Source organism: Protopterus annectens, chromosome 13.part0, assembly GCF_019279795.1.
Source record: "Protopterus annectens isolate FY-2018-M chromosome 13.part0, PAN1.0, whole genome shotgun sequence".
NCBI classification, from domain to species: domain Eukaryota; kingdom Metazoa; phylum Chordata; order Ceratodontiformes; family Protopteridae; genus Protopterus; species Protopterus annectens.
The window spans coordinates 321,989,777-322,017,173 of NC_056747.1; the positions used below are offsets into that span (position 1 = coordinate 321,989,777).

General features: G+C 39.3%; 2 protein-coding genes across 9 annotated transcripts in view; one reads left to right on the forward strand and one right to left on the reverse strand.

Annotated features, from left to right (window-relative positions):
- Nucleotides 1-27,397, forward strand: part of BORCS8 (BLOC-1 related complex subunit 8) — a 1,082,199-nt gene that overhangs the window by 643,889 nt on the left and 410,913 nt on the right. The window lies entirely within an intron of this gene.
- RFXANK (regulatory factor X associated ankyrin containing protein) overlaps nt 1-27,397 on the reverse strand; it is a 223,150-nt gene that overhangs the window by 115,668 nt on the left and 80,085 nt on the right. For all 5 annotated transcript variants that reach the window (XM_044053915.1, XM_044053912.1, XM_044053914.1 and 2 more), the window contains exon 5: nt 18,598-18,698. In XM_044053915.1, coding sequence (XP_043909850.1) covers nt 18,598-18,698 — 101 coding nt within the window. The remainder of the gene's footprint in view (nt 1-18,597; nt 18,699-27,397) is intronic.

The window sequence follows — 27,397 nt, forward strand, 5'->3', positions numbered from 1 at the left end:
AGGCTATGAGCTGTAGTTCCTGTGGTACAGGGTTTGATTTGCTCAGCCCCCATTTGCATGCTGTGTCAACATGAGCAAGTCACTTAACCAGACATTTCTCTTCGTTACCCCTAAAAACAGAGTGTGCGTCCATTGGGCTTAACATGAATAATTCAAAAAGCAAAACACATGAGCCAGCACAAGTTCTGTTGTGTAAATGGCTGTTTTAATATTAAAAAACATGGGGCAAAAATACCCCTGCATAAATCAAACCGGTTTCAACCAAAGCCTTCTTCAGTGATAAATACAAAAATGAATAAGCAATTCCCATAAACAGTGATTTATATACAACACTCTCATGTTATCCACTATCTGATTGGATAAAACATAATTCAGAAATATTCATTCAGACCTGGTGGGTACAATCCCCCCAACTTGACTGTCCACTTCTTTTATTTAAAATTTCATGTAATGCAGCCTTATCTTTACATCTGTGAGTGATGCAATCAATCACAATAAATCTAAAGACACTAGTTGTATGTTGCAAAATATGTTAATACAAAGCACTGGATTGTCTTTTATTTATAATGTCACTTAGGTGTTCCCCTATCCTCAACTTTAAGGGCCTTGATGTTTGTCCTGCATAAAATGCCATACATGTACATCTTGCCAAATAAATTACTCAACTGGTACTACAGTTGGCAAAAAATGATGTCACAAGTGGCATGGTCCCCTGTTGGTCCTGTAATGTAAGTAGATATGTTACAGGAAACCCCCTTTGTATTACTCATTAGCTTACATGCAGCATAATATACATGAAATACAGATGGTATAGTTTATGCATTAACATGTCCTTGTAATTTGTACTGTACTGGAGACAGATCTAGAATGCTTAAGACTAGGTTACAAAAACATATTAGACATATCAAACCTGGGAAATTGGAAAGCCCTGATGTAGACCATTTTTCTAACTTTTATTCCATTAACTGTGAAAGCCTGTTAACTTTAGTTGTAAAAAGTGTTAACATTTTTCAGTCCCTTCCATTTAAAAATTAAGGGTTTAATATTATTTAAAGAATCTTTTTACTTGTTCAGGTTTAGTACTTTGAAGCCATTTGGCTTTAATATTGAATGTAACTGGGGGTCTTTTTTGGGGAATTATAATTGTTTAAATAGTTACTGAATTTTACATTATATGACTTTAATTGTGTTTGTATTATATAAAGGATGATCTCTGCTGAATTTTAGGATCTCAGGGTTGAGTGCTTCAAGGCTTCCCATTCTGATCTTGCCATATTTTCTTGGAGTGGGTTCTCTTCCCCTTAGGCAGTTTTCCTTTGCTGTTCCTTTGGGAGAGGAAGAAGATTTTGGTGGGCTAATTTCTTCTACAGATTGGGACAGCAAATTCAAAACAACTGTTTCATCAAATGTATAGTTTTGCCCATCTCACAGCTCTTTAATTACCTAGTCTGTAGGGGATCCAGAAAGCAAAACAAAATGACCAAGACCAGTGAAAAAATACCAGTTTAATAAACTCGCAAACTCTCTAGCGCCTCTGCATACAAGCCTTCCAGGAGATAATGTCAATAGAAAAAACGCACCTTATATACATTAATATCAATTAAACTATCAAGCAGTCAAATAAAGTTAGATAAAACTTTCACATTACAAAAGATATTTCCAGTTGCATTATTGGTTTAAGCCAGCAGATGTCATGGTATTGTACTTCAAAATAAGAACAGTTTCTTTACATAACAGCTAATTTTTTAAATGAATAACATTGGCAGCTTTTATTTGTTCCAAAATGCAACCTTTTAAATATGTATAACCCCCCCCCCCCCCCCCGGCAATGAATTAAAATGACAAGCAATGGGATTTTCTTCTTTCTTATTTTTAATGTCTCTAATATGTTCCTGCAACCTGACTTTAAAAGACCTTTTACTTTCACCAATATAAAAAAGGTTGCAGGAACACTTAAGTACATAGACGACACTCATTGTATTACAGGTATATTCTGCTACAGGCCTAAATCTTTGACCATTAATTCTCGCAAAAGACCTAATAATGTATGGGCAAATAGAGCAACCCCCTACATGCCCAAGTCTCCAATCTACTAATGCTATTACTATGACTTTCTTTTGGTACAGAAAATGTCCCATGTACTAGCAATCAAAGGGACGTGCCATAAATTAGCAGCCTTATGTCTTCCTTCCAAAAGAAAATGCCAGTAATGTTTTATTTGTTTGTTTGTGTCTTTCGGCTTTTCCCAGTTAGAGGTCGCCACAGCAGAACTCCGGTCCGCTAATGATTGGTAATGTTTTATACTATCTATTATTTCATTGGACAGTACATTAACAGATGTAACAAAATATACTTTTCTATTTCTATCATTGCCAGAACAGTAAAGCATATTTTTTATTATCATAACATTGTACATGTGCCTCATTTTTGTCCTTCAGACATAATCTTTTTAAAGCTTTTTTAATAATGTCCATACTGTACCCACTTTGTTTAAAGTACTTCTTTCTCTGCAACTTCTGGTTCACTACATAATCTGCTAACTCTTAACAATTCTCCGTATGGAAGGGAATTAAGTACATGAACAGGATGACAACTGTGGCCATCCAAAAAATGACCTCCATTCAATTTCCTATGTATTCTTGTACTTATCATGCCATTCACCTGACCCTCTGGAATCAAATCCAGAAGAACAACAACAGAGTTTCCACTCTGCATTCCATCAAACTGAAGGACAAACCGGTTTGTATTTAATAAATTAACAAAATCCTGTAGTAATGCTTTTCCCCCTTTACACAAAAAAATTAAATTGTCTATAAGCCTATAATAATAAAGAACATGTTTTCTAAAAAAATCTAACCTATACATAAAAACAACCTCAAATAATCCCATAACCAGGTTAGCATACATGGGAGCAGAAGGAGCTCCCATGGCTGTGTCTTGAATTTGTTGATAAATAACTTGGTTAAACTCAAAAAAAAAAATAACTAAAATAAATCAATTCAATAACATAACATGAAACCGGACTATCACCTAAAAAAAATCTAAGTGTCTCCAAACCCACTGAATGTTTGATATCGGTGTACAAATTATTTACATCTAAAGTGATCCAATAAAAATCTTCTCCCCATATCACAGGTTTTATTTTTTCTAAAAGGTCAAAAGAATCTTTCCTATAGAAGCCCAGGGTTACTACAAACTTAGTTAAATAAGAATGTAACATGATTCCTATATTGTGTAAGAAATAATTGCTAGCTGCAACAATCTGTCACCCTGGGGGAGAAGCCAAATTTTTATGAACTTTAGGTAAAGAGTAAAATTTCACTAAAGTACAATTTTCTACATTAAATATAACTTCTACATCATGCTTGGATAAATATCCAAGTCGCTAACCTTTCTTTAAGATATCTTTAAAATTTTCAATGGCCTGTTCATATTCCACAAAACTAGATATCTTATAAACTTTTCTTTCATTCAAATGCCCCTTCCCCTTTTTTAAATACTGAGAAAAGTGCAATAGTACCATAGCCGGCCTTAGGCATAGGCCAACTAGGCGGCCGCCTAGGGCGTCGCTCTAGTAGGGGCGCTTTTCCAGTATTTATTTGGTGTAGGCAGACCTGGATGGGGGCACCGGGTGGTGTGGTGGGGGGCGCCTTGGAGGAGTTTTGCCTAGGGCACCAGTTAACCTAAGGCCGCTACTGAATAGTACTATTCTATTGCCTTTATCAGAAGGCTTTATAACTAGCTCTTACCACTTACTCATATTTTGTAATGTTTCCCACTCTTGTTTGCTTAAATTATAACTTAGAGCATTTTTATTTTTATAAAATCTATTAAAAATGTTTTCCATGAAAAATGAACCATAGAAGAAAAGTGGGATATTTCCTCATGTCTAAAAGGGGGAATGAATGTACTTTTAACAGGCATCCATGTAGTGTCCAACAAACAATAAGCATTAACATCATCATTAGCAGAAAAGGAAGACTTACAACTATGAAAACTGTTGTTTGTATCAAGCTGTATTTCATCTACACCATTTTCAACAAACACTTCTTTCTCATCACCAAAACAAAACTACATAAATGTAGTTTGCGAATCAACTTAAAAATTTCAGTCTGAACCACATTTTCTAGGAAGTGCACTAGGTACAAATTTTAGGCCATGCTGTAACACTGCAATTTCACTCTGGTTAAGAGCATAACCTGATAAATTTAAAATTGAATTCACACAATCTACAACAGTATTTTGTAACAATGACAATATTTTATAAATGTCAATATTTAATCTGTTTCTGGAGGTGATCATACCTCGAATATTGTCCATCTCTGTTTCCTTCTGTGTGACCCATCTTCCTCCCATTATTAAAGTTGTGTTGGTTCCGAAAGTTATTTCTCAGACATTCTGGTTCTTGCAGTCGTGGCAATGGCGGATAACCTCCTCCATCCTCTTCCTCCTTTCTTATTTTTAGAGACATTAAAATTAAGAAGTCCCATTGCTTGTCATTTTAATTCAGTGCATGGGGGGGAGGGTTATACAGATATAAAAGGTTGCATTTTCGAAGAAATAAAAGCTGCTAATGTTATTCATTTAAAGAATAAGTTATGTAAAGAAACTGTTTTTATTTTGAAGTATACCACCGTTACACCAGCTGGCTTAAACCTAGAATGCAACTGGAAACATCTTGTAATGTGAAAGTTTTATCTAATTTTATTTGATTAATTGTTAGATACTTTAATTGATATTAATGTATATAAGGTGCATTTCTTCTGTTGGCATTATCTCCTGGAAGGCTTGTATGCCAAGTCGCCAGAGAGTTTGTGAGTTTATTAAAGTGGTATTTCTTTCACTGGTCTTGGTCATTTTGTTTTGCTTGAATTTATCGTGCTTGGTGGTTTTTGGATCCAGAAAGCAAATCCTTCTCAAGTAGATCATTGATGAGTTGACCTTTAACGTGGTCTGCAGGAGGTAGTCCTCATCCCAGCATACTGAACCCAAAGCTACCACCCTACAGGATGCAACAGCATCACAGCTAAATCTGACTGAATGCTTTGCTGCCTGGGAAGCTATGTTACATAATTCTAGTACTGTATCTCTCAGTGGTTTGTCTGGCATCTCGTCAGACTTTTTATTAAAACAAACGTCTTTATTAAACTATCACTTATGACACAGATAATCATATGTTTATATAAACGAAAACAAACCATACTGACATATTTTTAGTTGCAAACATTACACATCACTTACAATCTATCCAATCATTGTAAGTCAAACATTACATAGCTCACTCTAATCCTGCCTTCTTTTAAACCTCATTCCTCCTTCAAAACATTATTCTGCACGTATTATTCCTATAATTCCCATATTTTCTATGTAATTTGGTCCTACCCTTTTCTAAAGATCCTATTTCCAGTTTTTTTTATCTCTGTTACTATATCCACTACTTCTACTACAGTAGGTTTAGTCTTTGATTTCCATTTTCTAGTAACTGATTTTTTTTTGGCTGTCTTACTATGTCTAGGAAATTCCAGTTCTGTACCATAGCTCAAAAATCATTTCTTTAGTTATACCAATTTGTTTACCCAGTACTTCTGTCAGAGTAGTCTGCAGGGAATTTTTAAAGTCTGCCAACTCGTTACTCTCCCAAAAAATATGTTCCCAATTAAATCTTTCTTCACATCTCACCTCCAACATTTGCTATCTACCTGAGGAAAACGTCTTTGGAGCCTGCGTAGGTATCTTACACACCAAGTAAATACTTCCAAGTTTGTTTGTGTCTTTCGGCTTTTCCCGGTTAGGGGTCGCCACAGTGGAACTCCGGTCCGCTAATGATTGGTAGTGGATTTTTATGTACCGGGTTACCAGCCCTGACGCACAACCTTCAATGAAGGCACGCCCCATTCACGTATGCCTCCACACAGAAGACGCTCTAGCTGAGAATCGAACGGGACAACGTCTTGCTATGAGGCGACAACGCTACCGCAGCACCACCACCGCAGTTAAATACTTCCAAGTAAAGATCCTAAATATTCTAGACTGTGTTGCATATTTGGGAGTCATACATGTATCCCCCATAGATTCCTTGTGAATTGCTTAACTAATCTCTCTTCCCAAAGCTTTTTTTTTTTTTTTACTGAATAAAATTTTATTGATTTTCAGAAATATAAACATATATACAGTATGTATATCAAATAAATACTTACACAGTCAAAGCTTAAAGTGGAGAAACGATTCCAAAAACAAACATTACAAAACCAACAATTTACACAGGATGTCTATACTTGAAAAACTTGTTTTCTTGAATGTATCTTTGAATAAGATTATAATTTATTACAGTCTTCTGTTTCCAGCCCTTGATTTACTTTCCGCCAGGCAGTGCTTAAGGAAGTAGGTCGTTCTATTCTTTCCTTGATTGTTTTCAATTCCCACTGTGAGTCTGATAAAACCATGTTCTTGAAATATTTAAAATTGGGAGGAGTCACAGCTTTCTAGTTCTGTGTAATATTTTTCTTGCAAGAGCAAGAAAAGTCCACAAAATTACATATTTTTGCCTTGGAACCCACGACTGCACAGGTGTATTCAACAAAACTAGAGATTTTTTTAAGTTGGAAATTCAGTGAACAGTGCCTGTAAGAAGTAGTTAATACTTTCCCAATATTAAGTAAATGGCATTCATAGAACATGTGTAGCCAATTGGCTACTGACTGTGATTTACACCTCCAACATCTATATTAGTTCTAATTTGTGTGGTGTTAAGTATGTTCTATGTATAAACTGCCATTTGAAAAGTTGCCAATATAGTGATAAAGATGTTAGTTATGGAGATGTAAGAATTAGTTTTTTTTTTTATCTTTATCATCTGGCATTTTACCATTAACTGTTTCATAGTGTTTCCATATATTTTGTTTATTATGAACTCTTGTTTCTTTAATTTGTACAATACTGATAAAATTCCTTTCCCATTTGTGGGAAATTCCATCAGCGTTATTAACTTTTCTATGAATTTAGGAAACGTTTCCTAACAGACTTCTGCATTATAGCCTTTTGGTTTAAAAATGTCTTAATCCCTGCAGTGTTAACCACATGTTATTTTCAAGGTTGCACTCACTAATAATTTGCTCTATCATTAGTACTTTTAGTGTTTATCAACTGATGCCAGTAAATTAGACCATTCTTACTAAGTGTTTTAACTGCTACTGCATCCTGAGTTGTAATATCATTTTATGTATATGCTATTGGGAATCTGAAAAAAGACCATGCTTTTATATCCGGATTTTTGTTTACAAATTGCATAAAAGATTTTAGGTATTAATAATGTATTTAGAATTTATATTTTTGTGTTTCCCTGTTGCCATATATTCCTTCAATAATCAAAGTAAGCTATTCGGTACTATTTCCATATGTTTATTTATTGTATCATGAGTGGTTTCTAACCGGATTTTTTTCATATACTAGTTTCCACTTGGAAGTATATTCTTTGTTTAAGGATAAGCTCCTCTGGTTCTTAGTTATCATGCATTACTTTATATGCTCTACTATTTATCCCTTTAACAGCAGCTTCTGTTCTGGATTCTACTAAAAACTCTACCAGTGATGGTCTTTTGCTTAGGATCCCCCTATTTCTTTTATCATGTACTCTGATATCTATCTTGGATAGGGAAGGCAATTTCTAGCCTGCAGTCCAAATAAATTCTTGGCCTCTTCCCATTCTATTACCTTTCCATTTCTAGTTATGTGATCACAATATCTTGGTTCCTTTGCCAATTTTCCAGCTCCTTGTTGCCTACTGTCTATATCCCTAATTGCAGTCTTCCCTATAGGCAGAATCTCCTTTCCCATGTTGGCTTGGTTCTTAGAATAATTTGTTACTTTATGAATGTGATATTCTGCACGGTTATTGCTGTTCTCCTTGAGGATTGCATCAAAAATCCCAGTCTCTTGTTTCTTGAGCTTCTCCCCATTTGGTTATCATCCCTTTCCACAGTGAATTACTGCTTTCTGCTTGTGCTATGTATAGGAGCCTTAACTGTGTAGCTCTGAAATACCCTTCAAGGTGGTTTAGGTTTATCCGACTTATTCTATTGGAAGGATCAGCGTATCCCACTTGACTCTTGCTGTCTTCCCCTCCCAGATAAAAATCCTTCAATTCTTTATTAATTGCAATCCACGAATTCTCCTTTGGTTGATAAAAAATATGCCTGACCTGTGTATAAAACTAAAGATATTGAAAATGTTTTGACTGCTTGTATTCATAAACAGAGTTTCCAATTTCTCAGTTTGTGTATCATTTGTTTAGTCTTTTCCTACATATCCTTACAGCTGCCATAACAGTATCCTTTTTAATCTATACTCCTAAGTACTTGTCATGTCCCCATAAATATGGGTATTACTGAACCAATTTATGTGTGGGTACATAGTTTACAGCTATTGCCTCTGTTTTATCTTCAATAACATTGTATTCTAAAAAGACTAGAAACTGTCTCAAAATGTTCTACAACACTGAAATGTCCTTTTCTGGTTTTATCAGGTATAGAATAATATCATGTGCAAATAAAGCCAGCTTTTCTTGACTACCATACCAATTATATCCTTGAATTTCTGAGTTCTTTATTTTCTTTGCTAGTGGTTCTAAATATAATGCAAATAGTAAGGGGGGCCCTGCCTGGTTCCTCTGCTCAAACAGAACTTGGAGAGGAATGCACCCACTTTAATTTTCACCTCCAATCCTTCTTGTATCTTCCTAATCAACGTTATAATTTTATCAGGGAATGCAAATGCTACCATTGCCCTGCTCATAAAATCGCAGCTTATTCTCAGATGCTTTCTCTGCATCAAGACCCACTAACAGTGGTATTTTCTTACATTCTGCTTCCCTTTGGATCATCATTGTTCTGTTAATGTTGTCAAATGTTTATCTCCCCTCCACAAAACTGCATTGATCCATATATATCAATTTTTGCATCATTTTTGCCATTCTTTTAGCTGTTGTAGACATAAACACTTCATAATTATGTTTTTGAATTGAACTGGGCCAATATAAAGCTGGATCTGAGGCGTCTTTACTACCTTTAAGTATTACAGCCACCACCGCTTTCTTCCAGGATGCTGGTGCTTCTCCTCCTGTTAAAACCTTCCAGATTTTTCAGTTTTCCCCTCCTAGCTTCCAAACTTCACAGGAATACCATCTATTCATGAGAATTTCCTATAAATTTTGTTATACAGCACCATTTTTATCTCATCTCCTATCCTAACTGTTAGTAATTGAGCCTCATCCACCTCTAACCTTGGCATATTCAATTCTTCCATAAACATTTCCATTTGTACCTTCTCTTGATTTCTATATTCCATTACCGTGCATTTTTATTTGAGTTGTTATTGGTGTGTGATCTGAATAGGCCGTGGTGGTGCAGTGGTTAGCATTGTCACCTCACAGCAACAGGTTCTTCTGTTCGATTCTCGGTTGGAGCACCTTCTGTATAAAGTGTGCATGTCCTCCCCGCGGTTGAGTGGCATCAAAGACATGCAGGTAGGTGAGTGTGTGAATGGGTGTGCCTTCCTTAAAGGTTGGACGTCGGGCTGGGAACTCTGCACCGTAAAAATCCACTGCCAATCATGAGCAGACCGGAGTTCGGCTGTGGCAACCCCTAACAGAGAAAAGCCGAAAGACATTATTATTGGTGTGTGATCTGAAATAATTATTGGATGCGTATCAAAACTTTCAGTTAAATGCACGTGCTCCTGTGAAATATAATTTCCGTCTAGCCTACCTCAAGTTTTTGTACCTTGGGGAATATGTAAATTCACATCTTCCATTCCAAATATTTTCATAAATTTCTTCATAAATCTTCCCTTTAGTTTACATTTTCCCTTCTGCCCTCCCCCAGATAAATCCTCAATGCTGAAAATAAATTCCAGTCCCCACTTATAAGTAATATTCCCTGCTTTAAGTTGATTTCTCCCAGAATTTTTGTTAGCTCCATTATAGCAGTTTTAGATGGAATATAAATGCATGCCAGTGCAATCCTCCTCACTTGTCAGCAGCCCGTTAGTACTATCATCATCTTTTTTTCTTCCCTCTTCTATCACTTCTGGAGGTCATCTTGCAATTAATATAAGTACTCCCCTTTTCCTTTTGTTCCAGATATTCCTCTGAATAACCATTCTGAAATCCTTTCTTTTATCAAATTCACATGCTCAGTTCTTTCCAAGTTAATCTCCTCTAGCATAGCTTTTTGCATTCTACATTTTTAATATAGCTCTCTACTCTTTCATTTTTGTATATGTCTGTGAGACCATTTACATTTAAAGATAACACAAAGTGTTGTCATTATATTAAGAAATTATTATTCCCATCTGTTGTATAACAGCTATGTTTTAAATGTCTAGTTTCAGCTTCTGAGTAATATGCATACATTAATGTTTAGCAGGTTGATCTTTTATACAGTTGTTTTTTGTCATGTCCAATTGAACCCATGTCACATCTTGCAAAAGTTTTTGTTTTAGTGAAAATCCTCAAAAACACACACACAAAACATCCATAAAACCTATTAACTGAATATAAACACAAGAAACTATGTGCTTCTTCAAATATTGAAGTTTAACTCTCCTAATTAGAACTGTCCTAGACTGACAGCCACACTCACAGACCTAGATAACCTTTCTTATAGGTTAATTCATGCTAAGACGCATGGTACAGTCGGTGCTTCTATTTCCACTAAGTGCTGTCTGTTTTTGTGTGTTATCCTTATTCCTCTTCCATATTAGAAAAACACTTGAATGCTTTCAGAAAATGTCATCTCCTGGCCATTGAAAGAAGTATTCTGTTTTTATTGCCCCTTATTGGACTGTCTCCATAGAGACACGAGAACTAGACACAGAGTTGCCTATACTACAAGTATTCACTTATTTGCTTGAAGAACCTTTTTATTATACTTGGTGTTCTATTGTATTTGCTTCTCCTTTAAATGTGTTACTAGATCAAGCCAAAGGCCTTAATTCAATCATTCCCCTATGCAAGAGTAAAAAAAAAAAAAGCATATCAATTTTTCTTGCATTGTGCTCTCTTGGCCAGACTTTTGTTCTTCTCTTTACATTGCAGTTCCTACATGTCTTAAAACTGAACAGATAGAAAAACGGAAAACAGACGGGGTCACATGTTTACTTTAGTATAACTATTATACTCAAAAATAACCAAGAAAGCTTTGCATCAGAACTAAACAGGCATGGAAAAATGTCTAGATTGATCAATAAATGGAGGATTTTGATTCAGGAGGATGTGTTTTCACCCAAATGTGTAGCTGCCCCTGTAGGGCATGTCCTTTAACTGAGGCAAGAGTGTCTCCTGGCATTTCGATGTGTGTTTCTGGCAATTAAGAGCCCAAAATGCCAAGGGAGGACAAAGCTGTGCAGTTTCTACTCAAACTGGTCCAAGATTTTACTCCCCCTCTCACTAGGAAGTAGATTACTGGTTGGAACCCTAGCAGAAGCCCTGCTGGCATCCATGGACACTGACTGACTGGATCAAAATAACTGCAGAAATCTCCAACCCTGTGAAATAATCTGTTTTCCTGACAGCTGGGGGTTGGCAGCCTCACTCCAAAGATCCCCTACTGAATGCATCACTAAAGATTTTACTGCTGGATATATTACTCAAGTTTAAGCTCATGTAAGTACAGAAAGCTCCTGTATCGCTTCTGTACATCTGAAAGTTTCCCAGACTCCTATTTGAAATTATCCTTCTCATTTGATGATGTCCCTCAGCAGAATGAAGTATTCTGGTGGGAAGACTGAGGATAAGTTGCCCTTAGTGTCTAACTCCCAGCTGGGAGGGAAAGACGTGTGACCTTCATAGGCCAATTTCTCCATCTCTGAGTCAGAGGAATCCAATACCTCGGAGAAAGGAGGGTATTTCCCTTCTTCTGTTAGGATGAAGGACTTCTGACATGGATTATTGTTCAGAAAATGGCTGCAGGCTATAAAAGTGTACAAAATCCTGAGCCAGCTTTATTAAGTCCTGAGAGAGAGAGCCTTGGAAACAGAAATGAAGGGTTATAGGTGTGCCCTGGAGCCTTTACAAGCCTAGCACATAGAAGTGCCCTGGCATCATGCCACCATTAGTTTCTGGTGCCTCTATCAAGTAGAGCCACTGGAGTGATCTCCGGGGTGAACTTTCTATTTCCCATCCACTCATCAAGATTTCTCTTGAAAAGGGCCAGTGAGGTACTCTGCTTGACATGTATTGGAAGTCTATTCCAGAGCTTGGGCAGTCTCTGGGTTAGGAACCTGTCCCTCCAGCATATTCTGTTAATTGTGGTAATGTGGTTGAGATCCATGGAGTGTGTGGTGGAGAGGGACTGGGATTTCTTTAGGTGTAACAATTCTAACAGGGCTGGGTCAGACATGGCTTTGTAAGTCAAGCAGAGATTGCCTCTCAATAGACAATATGAGAGAGAGAAAAGCTGGAGTTTTTTGAGTCTGTCCATGTAGGGCATTGTGTTTAAGGCCTAGGATCCTCCTTGTGAGGTACTTTTATGGCCTTTCCAGCTGTTGCAGGTGTTTAGTGAGGTGCATGCCAAATGGGGCATTACACTCTATGATTGGACTAATGAGGGTAGAGTAGAGAGAGATGATGACTTCTTTCTTCCTGGATGCAAAACCCTTGGTAATGAGATATGCCACATATAAGGACTTTCTGACCACAGTAGCAATGTGCTGGTCGAAGGAGAGGTTGCTGTCAACCTGTGTTCCCAGATCTCTTATAAGGCCTTCAGTGTTCAGTGGGCTACCATCAATGTGGTAATTAGTGAGAACTGAGTTTTCCCAAAGGGAATGACGACATATGTTTTGGCATTGAGGCCTTTCTGTAGGATGTCTACATCACTTGGGGAGTTAATAATGGCTCCCAGTTTGCAATTGTTGGCGAACTTGGTCAGCCAGAGTCCCTCCGTGTTGGCCTGGACATCTAGGAAAGGACCCAGGACCGATCCCTGTGGGACTTCATTTGTGAATGGTCGGCAGTCTGACTTGGAGTCTGCTACTTTCACACTGTGGGTTCTATCTGAGAGCAGATTTGCAACCCACCTAGTAATATAGGGGTGGGATGCCTAGTTTGAGTCTATCAATAATTCCTGAGTGAGGAATGGTATCAGAAGCCTTGGCCAGATCGAGGTAGGCTGTATGAACTGCCTTGCCGTCATCCACACCTCTGGTGACTGACTCAAAGAAGTCAACCAGGTTGAGCAGGCATGATCTACCCTTCACAAAATCAAATTATGTAGGATCCAGAGTTTGGAGATTCCCTCAATCCTTGTTAATTAGGTCCATGATGATGCACTCCATAGCCTTATATATCAGACTCGTCAGGCTAATGGGGCAATAATTCCCAGGGTCTGTAGTCGCTCCCCCTTTATGGAGAGGGATGACTAGCAGTTCACCATTCTGTAGGGACAAAGCCTGAGGTGAGGCTGTGATTAAACAGGGCATACAGGTGTTGTGCCAGTTCACTTTGTCGTTCATGTAGAACACAGCCAGGGATATTGTCAGGTCCCATGGAAGCTGTACTCTTGCCACAATTCTGCCTTCAGAGCTAGCTTTAGAGGTTTTGATGAGGGATCTCAACTTTTTGTTGAGGCTAATAAGGGAGTTTTTCCAGTCTTGGGACCTCACCTTTTTCTGCAACAGTTTCTTCCTTTTGTTGTAGAGTTTGTAAATGGTAGGGGACCACCCAGATTGGCTTCCTTTTTTTGGAGGAGAGCGTCTTGGTTCTGTTAGGTATGGCTAGTTCCATGTATTTATGTACGTGTTCGTACAGTGCATTAGTGTATGATTCGGCAGTCATGCACCTATTTTCCATTTGCATGGGTGCCGTGAAGTTAGCCACCTCTGCTTTTAGGAGCCCAAAGTCAGCTTTGGAGTAGTTTTTCATGGTGGTTACCTTTGCTGGTGGTTTGGGTGAGAAATGGATTTCCATGGTAATTAGTTTGTGGTCAGATCTAACCAGGGAGAAATTGATTATTGGTGATGAGCAACCGTTGCCCATGTTAGCAATAACAAGATCAAGGATGTTGCTTCCTGTAGTGGGGATAAGAATGAGCTGGTCCAGCACATTGGAATTAATGAATTCCAGGAAGCTTGGGCAAGTGTATTGGCGCATGAGTAGTTTTCCCAGTTGATAGAGGAGTAGTTGAAGTCACCCAGTATGACGGGGTTGAGTTGGACTCTAATAGTTTCCAGGGTGTTTAGGAATGTGGAGTGAGAGTCTTGGGACATGGTTGGGGACCTAAAGCAGGCTACGACCTGAATCGCCATCTTACCCACTGTTAGTTGTACGTGAGGTATCTCTGATGCATTATGCTGGGCCACTAGTCTGGAGGTGTGCATATCCTTTATGAATATGGAGACGTCACAGCCTTTGGAGCTTCGCTCCATGTTCTGGGCCGAAAGGTGTGGAATGAGTTATAGCCTGGTAGTGCAGGGGTGCTTTCAGCTGCTTTTAACCAGGTCTCCGTTACAGCACAAATGTCGATGTTCTCCATTTTGAGGAGTGCTTCGAGCGAGTGCATCTTGAGACTTAGACTTCTAGTGTTAAGTAGCATGATCCTCAGATTGCATTTATTTATAGCTGTTACGGTGGTAATGTGTTCTTTGGAACGCCACCTAAAAAAGGCATTATAGGGGTGGCAAGAGCCTTAGCCAGTATCTGGATACCTAGGGGGTGACAGATGCAGGCCATCTCTGGCAAAGCATCGAAGTCTGTCAATCATGCTCATAAGTAGGTACTAGGCTATCAGCCCAAGGGCCTACGTAAGCCTAGCCAACAAGGTTCCCTGGCTTACGCCACCCGAGAAAGTTATTTTCCTGTGCCACTGTATTTCCTATTTCCCATCCACTCATCAAGATTTTTCTTGAAGAGTGCTGATGAAGAACTTTGCTTGACATAGATGGGTAGCCTGTTCCAGAGTATGGGAAGTCTCTGGGACAGGAATCTATCCCTCCAGCATATCCTTTGTATTGTGGTGACAAGGTTTAGGTCCCTAGAGCATGTAGCTTGGAGGGATTGGGATTTCTTTAGGTGTAGCATGTCCAACAGCTCTGGGTTTGACATAGCTTTATATGTTAGGCAGAGATCACCTCGGAGTAGGCGATATGCTACCGAGTAAAGCTGGAGTTTTTTGAGACTGTCAGTGTAGCGCATTTGTTTGAGGCCAGTAATCCTCTTTGTGAGGTACTTCTGTGGCCTTTCCAGCTGCTGCAGATGTCTTGTGAGGTACATTCCAAAAGAGGCGTTGCACTCTATAATGGGTCTAATGAGTGTCGAGTAGAGGGGAACAATGACCTCCTTTTTTCCTGGATGAGAACCCTTTTATGATGAGGTGTGCCATGTTGAAGGACCTCCTGACTACTGTGGTGATGTGACTATCAAAGGAGAGACTACTGTCCACCTGGGTCCCAAGATCTCTTATCACACAGTCGGTGTTAAGTAGATTGCTGCCTAATGTGGCAGTTCATGGGTACAGAGTTTTTACCAAAGGGGATGACAGTGCACTTTTTGGCAATGAGCTTGAGGCCATGGCTCTGATACCAGGCATCTGTCTCAGCGAGGCCTTTCTGTAGGATGTCCACATCATTTGGGGACTTGACTATGGCTCCTAGTTTGCAGTCATCTGCGAACTTTGCCAGCCAGAGGCCTTCTGTGTTAGCCTGTACTTCAGAGAAGTAGAAACCAAACAGGAGAGGTCCCAGGACTGAACCCTGGGGTACTCCACTTGTCACTGGTTTGAGGTCAGATTTGGAGTCTCCAACTTTTACAGTGTGGGTTCTGTCAGTGAGCCAGCTGGCAACCCATCTTGTGATGTAGGGATTTATACCTAGTTTAGTGAGTTTAGCTATAATTCCAGAATAGGGGATGGTGTCAAAAGCCTTGGCGAGATCAAGATGTCATCCCAAGCAGAAGATATTGGACCCCTTAGAATGACACCAGAAACATAGCCAGTTGTTGAAGTCAATCATTTTCTGCTTGCACTGTGGTATGATTCTGGGCAACGGTAGGATGCTGCTCAGGGCTAGGGTCATACCTGCCTGGGCCACATAATCCGAGAGCTCCTCCATGTCTCTTTTCATGTAGTCCAGGGAGGTGTGTCTCAGGTCATTCACACCCAAATGGACAATGACAGAGTCATACTTGTACTTGTTGTGGAGTGACCTGAGTACGTGTGTTGTGTTTGATCCTGGCAGCTGACAGACAGCTGTTACCTTCTCCTTATTCAACCTAGTGAGTGAGACATCAGTGTGCCTCACCTATGATTAGTGTATTGGGTAAGCTGTTTTGCTTTAGGGGCTTAGGTTGAGGGACACACTGTGTAGGTAAGCTATATGTCTTGTGATTTCTGCTGTGTTGTGTTGGTCGAGTGCATTTCTGATTTGGAGGTCTCTGCTGTGTTCTGGAGGGTTGTGTGTTCCATGTGGTGTGGTGCAGGTGTTGACTTTCTCCTCTTGACCAGATAATCTGGTCTTGGCTGGAGAGAGCATGTCTTCCAGTTTGGCTATATAAGTGCATCTCTCACAAGTCTGAGTGTTGGGAGGTAAGAGGAAAGGGATATCTGTGTACATGAGGCAGTTGCTACACTGCCTCACAATGCCCAAGTTCACCAGGTTAATAGGAGAAAGCACAGGGAACTGACCTTTGGACATGCTGTGAGGAATGGTCATTACTAAGTACTTACCTCATGCAAAGGCAAGACTGTGGACATCCACTACATAGATGCCTTCAGTCTGGATCTGGCAGTGGCTACCTTTGAGGTCCTCATATGTGAGTAGACATTTATGATTGCAGGCCATAGAACTAGGGAACATCCTAATGCACCAAAACATAGAGGATACCACTCTTACTCTTGGGAATCAAGATATAAGCATCAGAATTACACAGCCATGGAGAGATGAATATATTGATCAATAAATGGAGGATTTTGGTTCAGGAGGATGCGTTTTCACCCAAATGTGTAGTTGTCCCCTGTACAGCATCTCCACAGATGTCTGTGGATGTCAAAGCTGGAAGGCTGAAAAAGCACATAATTGAACTTGATGTCTTTGAGCCTAGGGTGGTGGTCTATTTCCAACTGGATATCATCATCTTCCTCTTCCTCCCTTACATTTATCTTGCAAGACTACTTCTCTCTCTTTTTTTGCAAGGCATCTGCAGTAGGATTGGTCAACACCTCAGGCTTTTAAAAATGCACACAGCCTTCTTTAGTTTGGATTGTCTTGGACAATCTTTGCTCTCCATATAATGGTCTTTTGGTTGCGGGATTCACAGTGAGAGCAGATGGGGATGCTGTTCCTCACACAGAATGAATGCTGACTGCAGAAGTCTTTATGTGGGAGCTGCTTCCTAAATGAAATGCACTTAGAAACTAACTTCTATACCTGATGCCTGAAAACAATAAGTATTATGCACAGTGTAATCAGAGATAAAGTTTCTGAGTGGATTACTTACCTGAAAGCTCTAGCAGATAAGACCTATTGATGGATTGACAAACGCTAGAACACTATGCACTTCTATTGTGACAAAACTGAAGATGGCATGGGAAGACCTCCCACTTGTATCACTGATGTGCTGACATCCAGGTGGGAAGATATCTGCGCAACCAGGAGGCGGAAGGGTGCAAAGCTGCTTAAGTCTGGCTGGACATCGGCCCTTCTGAGACAGAAAAGTCCCAAGAAACTATTAAATTGCAACAGTGGACAATACAATGAACATTCTTAATGATCTATCAAAATTATCTTAAGTGAACCAGCTCCACGGCAGAGAAGCTATTAACCTGGACTGCACCCCAAATGACCTGGATTTCAGTAATAAACCTAAGTGCTAGAGGAGAAAGTCAAAGTTGTGGAGTGAGTGGCCAATGTCAACACAAGGTGTGCACAACAGCACTGGTACAGGAATACATGGATGAGAACACTCATTCACTCTTCAAATCAGCAAATGCAAGTATACGCACCTTCATCCCACTACAGGGACATGGAAATAGAAAGAAATAATGACTATTCACAGGTCTATGAAGCTATGAGTTCTACCCCAGAGGTAGCTCAAGGCAAAAAAAAAATACTCGAAATCATCCAATGACTATGGAATGTTCCTGTGGTATTACTACCCACATGAAGTCTTTATTATAATTTATTCCAAGTTTACAATGCCTGAGGGTATAAGGAGTGAACAATTTTTAATCCCTCCACCACACCCAGACAGACTTAAGTAGAATGGAATCTTTTTGCAGTTCAAAACAATAATGTGTACTTTGGTTTCACAGTAATACCTTAACAAAAATCACACTACACAAAATAAAAATAATAACATAATACAAAAGAAAAACGTTGCAAGCATTCAAGTTTCATGCAACTTAACAGTGTTACAAACAGCAGGGGACATCATCTGCAGTGGAAAAGGGCTATCTAATTCAGCTGGCATCAATTTTCATTTATCAAAAACCTGTATAAGACTGTTTATAGAATCTGCATTAAATATCCTACACAGTAGCACAGGGACAGACACACCGATACAGGCATACATTCACTAGTCTCTGGGCACTGCAACAAATGACTTCTTACCTTGTCAAGAAGGTACCGCACAACAGCAATCTCCCCAAATGCTGCGGCCCACATCAGAGGAGTAAAACCCCGCTCATCAGCTTTATTCAGTAAATGATCACCTACAACAGTTGTAAAGGGGATCTCATGTTAATGGAATATGGATTTTCGACATGACCAGCCTTGCATGCTCAAACATTAACATTCTGAATTCCAACTCACTATTAACATTTTCATTTGGTGAAGAAATATCAGTTGAGCCAGAAAAACCTGCCACCGCTTTCTAAGCAGGTACATATGCTTGAAAGCGCACACAGACTGGTTTGTCTCACTAATGTACAGCAAGCAGTGTGTATATGTACGAGCACCTGCACTACCTCAGTACAAGCATGCTGATGAACTCCACACTGTTTTGCAGATTTTGTTCAAGTGGCGGTGCTAGAAAAAATTCGACAAAGTGCAAGAGCACAGCAACACGTTTGTCTTCATACACGACTTTACTGAAAAACTGTAAACTATTTCCACTGTGATGACACATACTGCCGAATCTCCCTTATACTGAAGTCCACACTGTAATAACACTGGCCTGCAGAACTCTACAGCTGTCTGATATGTTCTGCAAATGCAAAAGAAACGATCAGTGGTAGCTCACAGTAATGACGGCTTCTCCTCCGACTGCCACTATTTTATCTTGTAGATGCAGCTGCTACTGGCACACATCACTGCTGATACAGCTGGCAGACCAAAACAAGAGTAAAGCAAAGGCTAGCTAGCTGTTTTCTAGATCATAAATGTTTCTATCATCCCTTTAGAGAACTCCTCCATCCTCTATAAGAATATGGTTAAGTGCCACTATCCTGCTCATAACTGCTTCATAGTACTAAAATGCCTCAACTTGTCAAAAGTGCAGTGAAGTGTTATCAGGGTAACAGTGAAGGAGGGCTTTAATGAAGCCCCCCTGCCTATGACTTGTTGCTATATAGTATTAATGCACATTGTCACATGACCTCGGCATTTTTTTGTGTGCGTTTGTTGGCCTGGGTAGAACACTGATTCTTGTGGATCTAATTTTAGGTTCAGCTCATCTCACATTGTTTTTGCAATGAATTCTGAAGGCTGAAAGTAGTGGTGCAAGACCGCCAGAGGTCACATCTGACAAATGGAAATACCCATGACAAGAACACACTAAATTAAGTATCCATAGAGTAGAGACATTCATACATAGGAATGACTTGCAAAAAAAAAAAAAAAAAAATACTTCACTTGATAAAGCACCACTACAATTCTAACGTAGCAAGTCACAGCCAGACTACTGTATCCTTCCAGTTCACCGTCAGCACTAAACTTTCTAACCTGCTATATAGTTTTTCACCTTACCTGTGTCTTTGTAATGCACAGGTTTTAATAAACTTTCTCTTGACAGTTATCTGCAAATGTATTTCCTGTACTCTGCAGCAATATTCTACACATGCACTTTATTGCTCTCTGTTCCATTTCTCTGACGTTCACCTCTAGCTAGCCCTCAAATTGGAATTGTGTTTCAGTGGGCCACGCTGCAGTTACCAACAACTAAAAAGTAAAGATTACACAACATCCCATAAAACAAGGGTAGGACAAGTAAAGTGAAGCAGTTATGAAAGCAATATAGGCATCTTACTGCAGGTAAAAGGTTCCACCTGTTAGTCCCCAAACAGTTCATGATACAGTCTTAGCAGCACAAAGAATTGCAAATTACTTGGGGAGGTGTTCACAGTAATGGTAACTTTTTTATCATCCTCTTTCAGGTCACATCCATTTCCGAGTTATAGTCTAGAGCCTGGATATACTCCAGTCATAACAGTTCTCATCTTTATTATGACTTGCATACATTTCCTAATACTTTTCTGACCTTCTTAGACTGTGATCATATAGTTTACATAATTTGAAAAGTAGCAATATTTGATTTAAAAATCCAGATCTTGTAAAAAAAATAGAATGGTGCTTTAAAGACGAAATTGCTGTTATACAATTAAGATAATCCAGTTTTACAGAATTTCAAAGCAGCCTAATTTGATTTAAAAATGTATTCTCACAGACCCAGAAAAAGAGAGTTGCAGTGTAAGAAAGATGTAAATTCCCATTAATGCAAACACATGGCTGTAAGCATGGACACACACACACCTTGCTGAAAATGGCCATCCAACCCAATCGTCAAGTTCAGACACTTTATGAAATGAACTTGTGATTCAAACAAAACACAGCAATTTCCAAAAACTTACACCTGTAATTTTTTTTATTACAATGAGGGCACCGCCCCCCCCCCCCCATGCAACCTTGTTATATATACGCGTGTGTGTGTGTGTGTGTGTGTGTGTGTGTGTGTGTGTGTGTGTGTGTGTGTGTGTGTGTGTGTGTGTGTGTGTGTCAAGATGGCCATTTTAAGGAGTAAAGGGAACACATTGACATTCTGCTACTCTGGACTTGCATATATTCCAAAACATCAGCATTTTCAGTTTTGCTTTTCTGAGGACTGCACTTGGGGGTTGGAGCGATGGTTAAGGTGTTTTACCTGACAAGCACAAAGTACAGGGTTTGATTCTCACCTTTGAAGGGGAAATTGACTAAGGGCAACTAACCTAGTACTTATCTACAGACTATGAACAGTCCAAACTTTCAAAAGGAATCTACTGAATACAGCAGATCTACTATAAAATCTAACTTGTAATGTACCTACTGTGATACCTTTGGGCTGTCTAACAGTATAGTATCTTACTGTTACGTTTAGAAAAATTAACTTCATGTCAAGGTCAAGTAGTCTCCAGTTACTAGAACTCGAGCTGTTTCATTCTATGAATGTTCGCCTCTGAAACCATACAGAGTTCTTGAACATAAAACAGTGTCTTACATATTTCTGGGAAAATTAAAGTGGCTAAGAAACTTATATTTACACTTTTATGTTAGTGTATTTATTAAAAGGAGAGAACTGTAAGTAAACAGTCATTTCCATGCTCAAATGTAATTCAACGTACCAGCTTCTCCCACTGTTTCAGTCTGCTTTGAAACATTTGCTTTTGAGGTAGTGGTGTGACCCAGACAACCCCCTTGACTACTGAAACATGCGGCATCCACATGCCTGTTCTTTGTCTTCCAAACTCTCAACCTCTCCCACAGGCAAGACACATGTCCTGTTTTACCAGCTTCCCTCAGATTCCCTTCAGATGCTAAATCCCTTGCTCCCCCTATAGTGGCTTTCTTAGGTAAGGCTCAGTTAATGAACATTCCGGTATACATGATTTATTTAAGGGGACTCTGCTCAATGTCAGAAGTCTAAATAACAAGTTGCCCAACTTTGAGACATTATACATATATGGATGCCTTCCAATTGCATTAGTCAGTGAAACATGGTTTAAATTTCCAGAAACCCACCCTCCCATAATTGGCTTTAATTCTTACAATCCCTTCAGACCCAATGTAAACTGCGTAGGCACATCTATATTTGTCAGACTATATCATCTCTTGGGAGATTTCCAAAGACAGACAAATGTAACTTATGAAACTCCAAATCCTACTGCACAAAAATCAACTATCCGTTCTTCCCCTGTTACTGAACAACTTACTTGACTCCAGATGTTCATGTCAGGTTCTGAAGTGCCATAGGTATATACTAGGCTAACGACCACCAGGGCCTTTGTAAGCCTAGCTGCTCAATCAAACCTAATTGTGGCCACTTGTAACATGTGTGTCTTAATTGGAGGGGGAGGTTTCAAAAATGTTGTGTTGGGGGGTATGTTGGTTGTGAAATGTTACTGTCTACCTATGTCTATAAGAGACATGGGGGACAACCTGGGGATGAATTTACAATTTCCTATTTAATGGTCAAGGTTACGTATGAATAGGGTCAGGGATGGACTCTGCTTCACATGGATGGGGGTGCCTATTTCAGAGCAGGGAGATCCTTTGAGTCACATATCTATTTCATCAGCATTTTCTATTTTATCTCACGAGCAAAGTTCAAATCCCTGGATTTAGTGTTTCTGGTGCTTCTTATTTTGTGGATGTGCAAAAGCTCCATCAGGACTGGATCCAAGGATGCCTTATGTGCCAAACACAGACTGCCTCTCAACAGCCTGTAGGAGACCAAATATAGAGACAGGGCTCTAAGTCGATCTGTACAGGACAATGTGTTAATGCCCTGGACTCTCTTGGTGAGGAGCTTCTGTGGGCGTTCCAACTATTACACATTCTTAGTTAGGTACATGCTGAGGGGGGTATTGCACTCAATGATGGATCTGAAAAGAGCCTTGGACCTGGATGCCACACCCTTCCTTACAAGTTGGGCAACATAGAATGATTTAATGCCTTGGCTATGTGTTGGTCAAAGGCCAGGTTACTGTCTACATATGTTCCCAGATCTCTAACTATCAGGTCAACTCTTAGGGGTGCCTTATCAATAGATAATAGTGGATGTTTTCCCAAAAAGGCACAATACTGCACTTCTCTGCATTGAGTTTTAATCTGTGGCTTTGGCGCAAGTCATTTGTCTGCATTACAGCCTCTTGCAGGATGTTAGTGTCATGGGGGTGGAATTTATGATAGCCCCCATTTTGCAGGTATCGGCAAACTTGGTTAGCCGAGGCCCTTGCCATTAGCCTTAACCTCAAAGAGATAGTGGGCCCAGCACAGAGCCCTGAGGTACTCCAATGGTGACCTGCCTCTTGGTATAGTTGTTCTCACTAATCCGGACTTCTTGTGTCATATCTGTCATGGATGAACTCTCCATAATTGAGCTCAATCATTCTCCGAGACTTTACCCATCAACTGACTGTAGTACCTACACCTCCAAGGCAAGGATATGCATAGAAATGTGTATATCTAATAAGTGAAACCTCAATGGTCCAAACTACTACTAGTCCAATTAGAGGGCAGCATATTCATGAACGGGCACTTAAAGGTAGTGCCATCATGCACAACTCCACTAATCATACCATAAGCTAGGAACCTTTTCCTTCAAAATTATCCACACCCCTTGAAAACAAAATATCAGAATTCAAATATTTCAAGCTCACAAAACTCCTCAAATTCTATGATGATGTCTCGAAATTTACTTATGACGTCACCCTAGACATCACCTCGGCAGTTTGATTTTACAAGGGAGTTTTATACCCACATAAATGTATAGAATTGTCACTCCCATCTAGATCCATATACAATGGGAAATTTAAAATCAAATGACCCTGGTGGTCCACCATCAGCACAACATCTATAATAAAATGAAAAACTCATTAGTATACAGCAGATCTAAAGAACCGACAGTCAAGGAAAATATTAGGAATTTGACTACAGACTATTACGTCTTCTAAGGCAGCCCACCAACTCAGGTTCGTATCTGAAGCCAAAGAGAATTACAAATCTTTCTTTACTTAAGTTAGAAAACTAAGATGCAACACACAACAATGTAGAGAACTCGTATTAAATGGCAGACCCTGTGGACATTGCACTAAATTTATTTGCTGGAGTATTGGCAAACTCCACTCCTGGGATGATGATTCAAATCCCCACTGCATCCATACCTCTCAACTTCCCCCCAGTCATCAGTAAAAAAACATGCACCGAAAGTGTTGTCCAAGACTAATAACACTTCTTTCCTGGGAATAGATGACAAACCAGTCTTTGTTAAACAGCAGTAAACATGCCATTATGGAATCACTCCGTAAGCTATTTAACATGAGCCTGGTTACAGGTTCTGTCTCGGAAGTATGCAGTACAGCACTAGTGATGCTACTCCATAAAAGCAGGCCTACTAGTGACCCCAGACACACACGATTAACATACACATTCAAAATCTCATTAGGCTATATCTGCATCAATTTGGTTTTGTAAAAGACAGACCCTGTCTAATGAACCTGGTAAACATTGAAAAGGTACTACAAATTGTTGTGAGCGGCGATGCTGTAAACACAGCCTACCTTGATTAGGCCAAGGCATTTGACACAATACCACATGCTAGCATCATTAATAAAGTAAATGTGCTACAAAACAGACAAAAATGTGGCAAGATGGATAGCAAATTGGATAAAGACAGAACCCGCAGCATATATGTGACAGAGGCAGCACCAGAGTGTGAAGGTGACCAGTGGTGTCCCGTTGGACTCTGTGCTGGGACCACTTTTGTTCAGTATTTATTTCTCTGACATACAGACTAAAAACCAACACCTGTGGCTAACTAAGTTTATAGACGTCTGCAAACTGTACGTCATTGCCAAATGCTCCTGTAACAAAGAAGCCCTCCATAAGAAATGTACACTTATAAATGATGTAATGAGAATGGGCTTAAATGAAATTCTAAAATAAAATGCAACAAGCATCTGGCAAACAAACTCCTCCCCAGCGTATAGCATTGACAATACCCCACTTTTAAATGAAAAAGTAGTTGGAAAACTTTGTTGATAAATCTGCCTTTCTTTGATCACTATGTAGCAGTGGTTGTCAGGAAATTCTGCTTTGTGCAGTTGATCACCAGAGGAGTATCATTCAGGTCTAATGATGTTATTGTCCCCTTAATATTCAGCACCAATCAGGCCAGTTATGGAATACAAGGCTCTCTTTGGGATGCACCTCACCAGACACATCAAACAGCGGGAAATACTCCAGAGAGTTTTAATAAAGTGGATCACAAATTTAAAATCCCTAAGATACAGTCCCTCTGTGTGTGTGTCTTGCAGGCTCCTCAGACGAGATTGCTTGGAATGCAAGACAATCCGGGACACAGTAGTGCAGGGGTGTAGCCAGCAATTTTATTTTTTGTACTCACAGCCATGTAGTATGTTTGAAATGCATACACCTTTAGAAATGCTGCCCCTTGGGCACTGAAGAATAGTGGATCTTTTTCAGCTATTAATGCTTAAAGCAGTTTAAATGGGTTGCTGTAGGTATTAGTTTAGACAGTGATATACACCTTCTGGTCTCTATAATCCATATCTTTTTTAAGAAAAAAAAATGTACTAACTTGGGTATACTGGGTATGCCTGGCTACACCCTTGTACCTTCACAAATCAAACAGCCCGATAATTACAAGAATAAAGGCTCAGCTGATCAGTAAGACAAGGTACAGTGCCAGACTTGTAACTCAGAATCTTCCTCTCCTTTCCTTTGGAATAGGCTTCTCTTGCAGATACAGCAGTGTGATGCACTGTCTTTCTACCAATGGGATCTGGTTAACTGGATGGGTATTCATACGTTCACCCCAGGCTTGACTAGTCTAACCCTCCTGGGGGAAGGGGGTTGGAACTAGTGAGGCATAATGATCACAAGACTCTCTAACATTTTTCTTCTACTGACTCCTGTTTCCTACCACACCTGCGTTGTCTTATTTTCAGAACAAGCCAATTGCTTGTCAGGCTAGAGCTCCAGTTTCCCACACAAGTCTCTACCAGCTAAGATCATTTTATTTTGTTTAAGTCTGTGTGCTGGGGTAGGACACTAATCAAAAATTGATCAATTCTAGACCTAACTCAGGGTACATTCTGACCATCTACAGGTTTAATGCAAAGTGGACATTTTTCTAGCAGATCTCAGACCCAACAATTTTCTGTTGCTGTGGAATTCTCAAATGCAGTTCCAGCATTTTTTGACTTTCAGGGTACCCAGGGCCCCACACTTTTACAATAGGCCATAACGTCATATATGAGCATGGCTGGGGTTCTATAGCCCCACGCCACATTTTCTTTATTAAAGTGCACACAGGGCAAAGGACTATGCAATAATTAACATTATCAAAAGAAACACGAGAAATATATATTTTAATTAAGAAAAGAAACATAATAAAGATGAAGCTCAGTAGTCTAAATAAAGAAAAGAATAAACAAAGGCAAAGTAAATGTAAGATATTCCAGTAAAAACCAAGATTCCAGCGAAAACAAAAATCAACTGGGCCATCTGTTGCAACTCTTCAAATAATTGCAGCTATAAAACATATAAATTGTACTAAATCAAATAAATAAAATCAAAAGCTTCCATAAAAAGCTAGTACTAATGAAGACAGTAGATCAAAATTAACGTACAATCAGATCCGAGTAAAAGAATAGCTAGATTGCAAATAAACTGACTTACAGTACACAGTGTTCAGCAACAGAATGAAAACCCTTGGGTCTTAAAACAACAGATGTCAAACAAATTCCAGGAAGTCAATGATAAGTTAAAAATCACAAAGAAACAGCAGCAGCAAAAGTAAAAATTGTCCAACATCAGCAAGCTATTATATACAGCACAGAAGTTTATCCTGGCTCCCAGAGGCAAACTGCTTGATTGTCAAAGGCATCATGACTGAGCCATCAAGTTAAAAGCTAGTAATAAGGTAACAAAATCAAAATAGAACAAAAATTCTACTGCATCGAAGAAACAGATGCATCTAAATGGTCTATGTTCAGCTACCGAAAAATAAACCCAAACAGTGAAATATTGAATGGAAGACAGCAAAACCGGCAGTTACCAAATGACATTATCAAAAATAAATTCATGGAATGGCCATAGTTGACCAACAACCAGGAAGTAATGCGATGTATAAGGTAAGTGAAGGGAAACCTTTAAATTTACCCTATTCCCCACTGTAGTGCGATCTCTGAGTTGGTGTGTGTGTATGTATATATATATATATATATATATATATATATATATATATATATATATATATATATATATATATATATATATATATATATAGTTAGGTGGGGTGTGAGGTGAAGAGCCTCCCACCTTACTTGATTGATTGTCTTTGTGATGTTGGCAGACTATGGCCATTCGATCACTTTTTTTTTTTTCAATGATGTCATTCTTTGGCAATTGT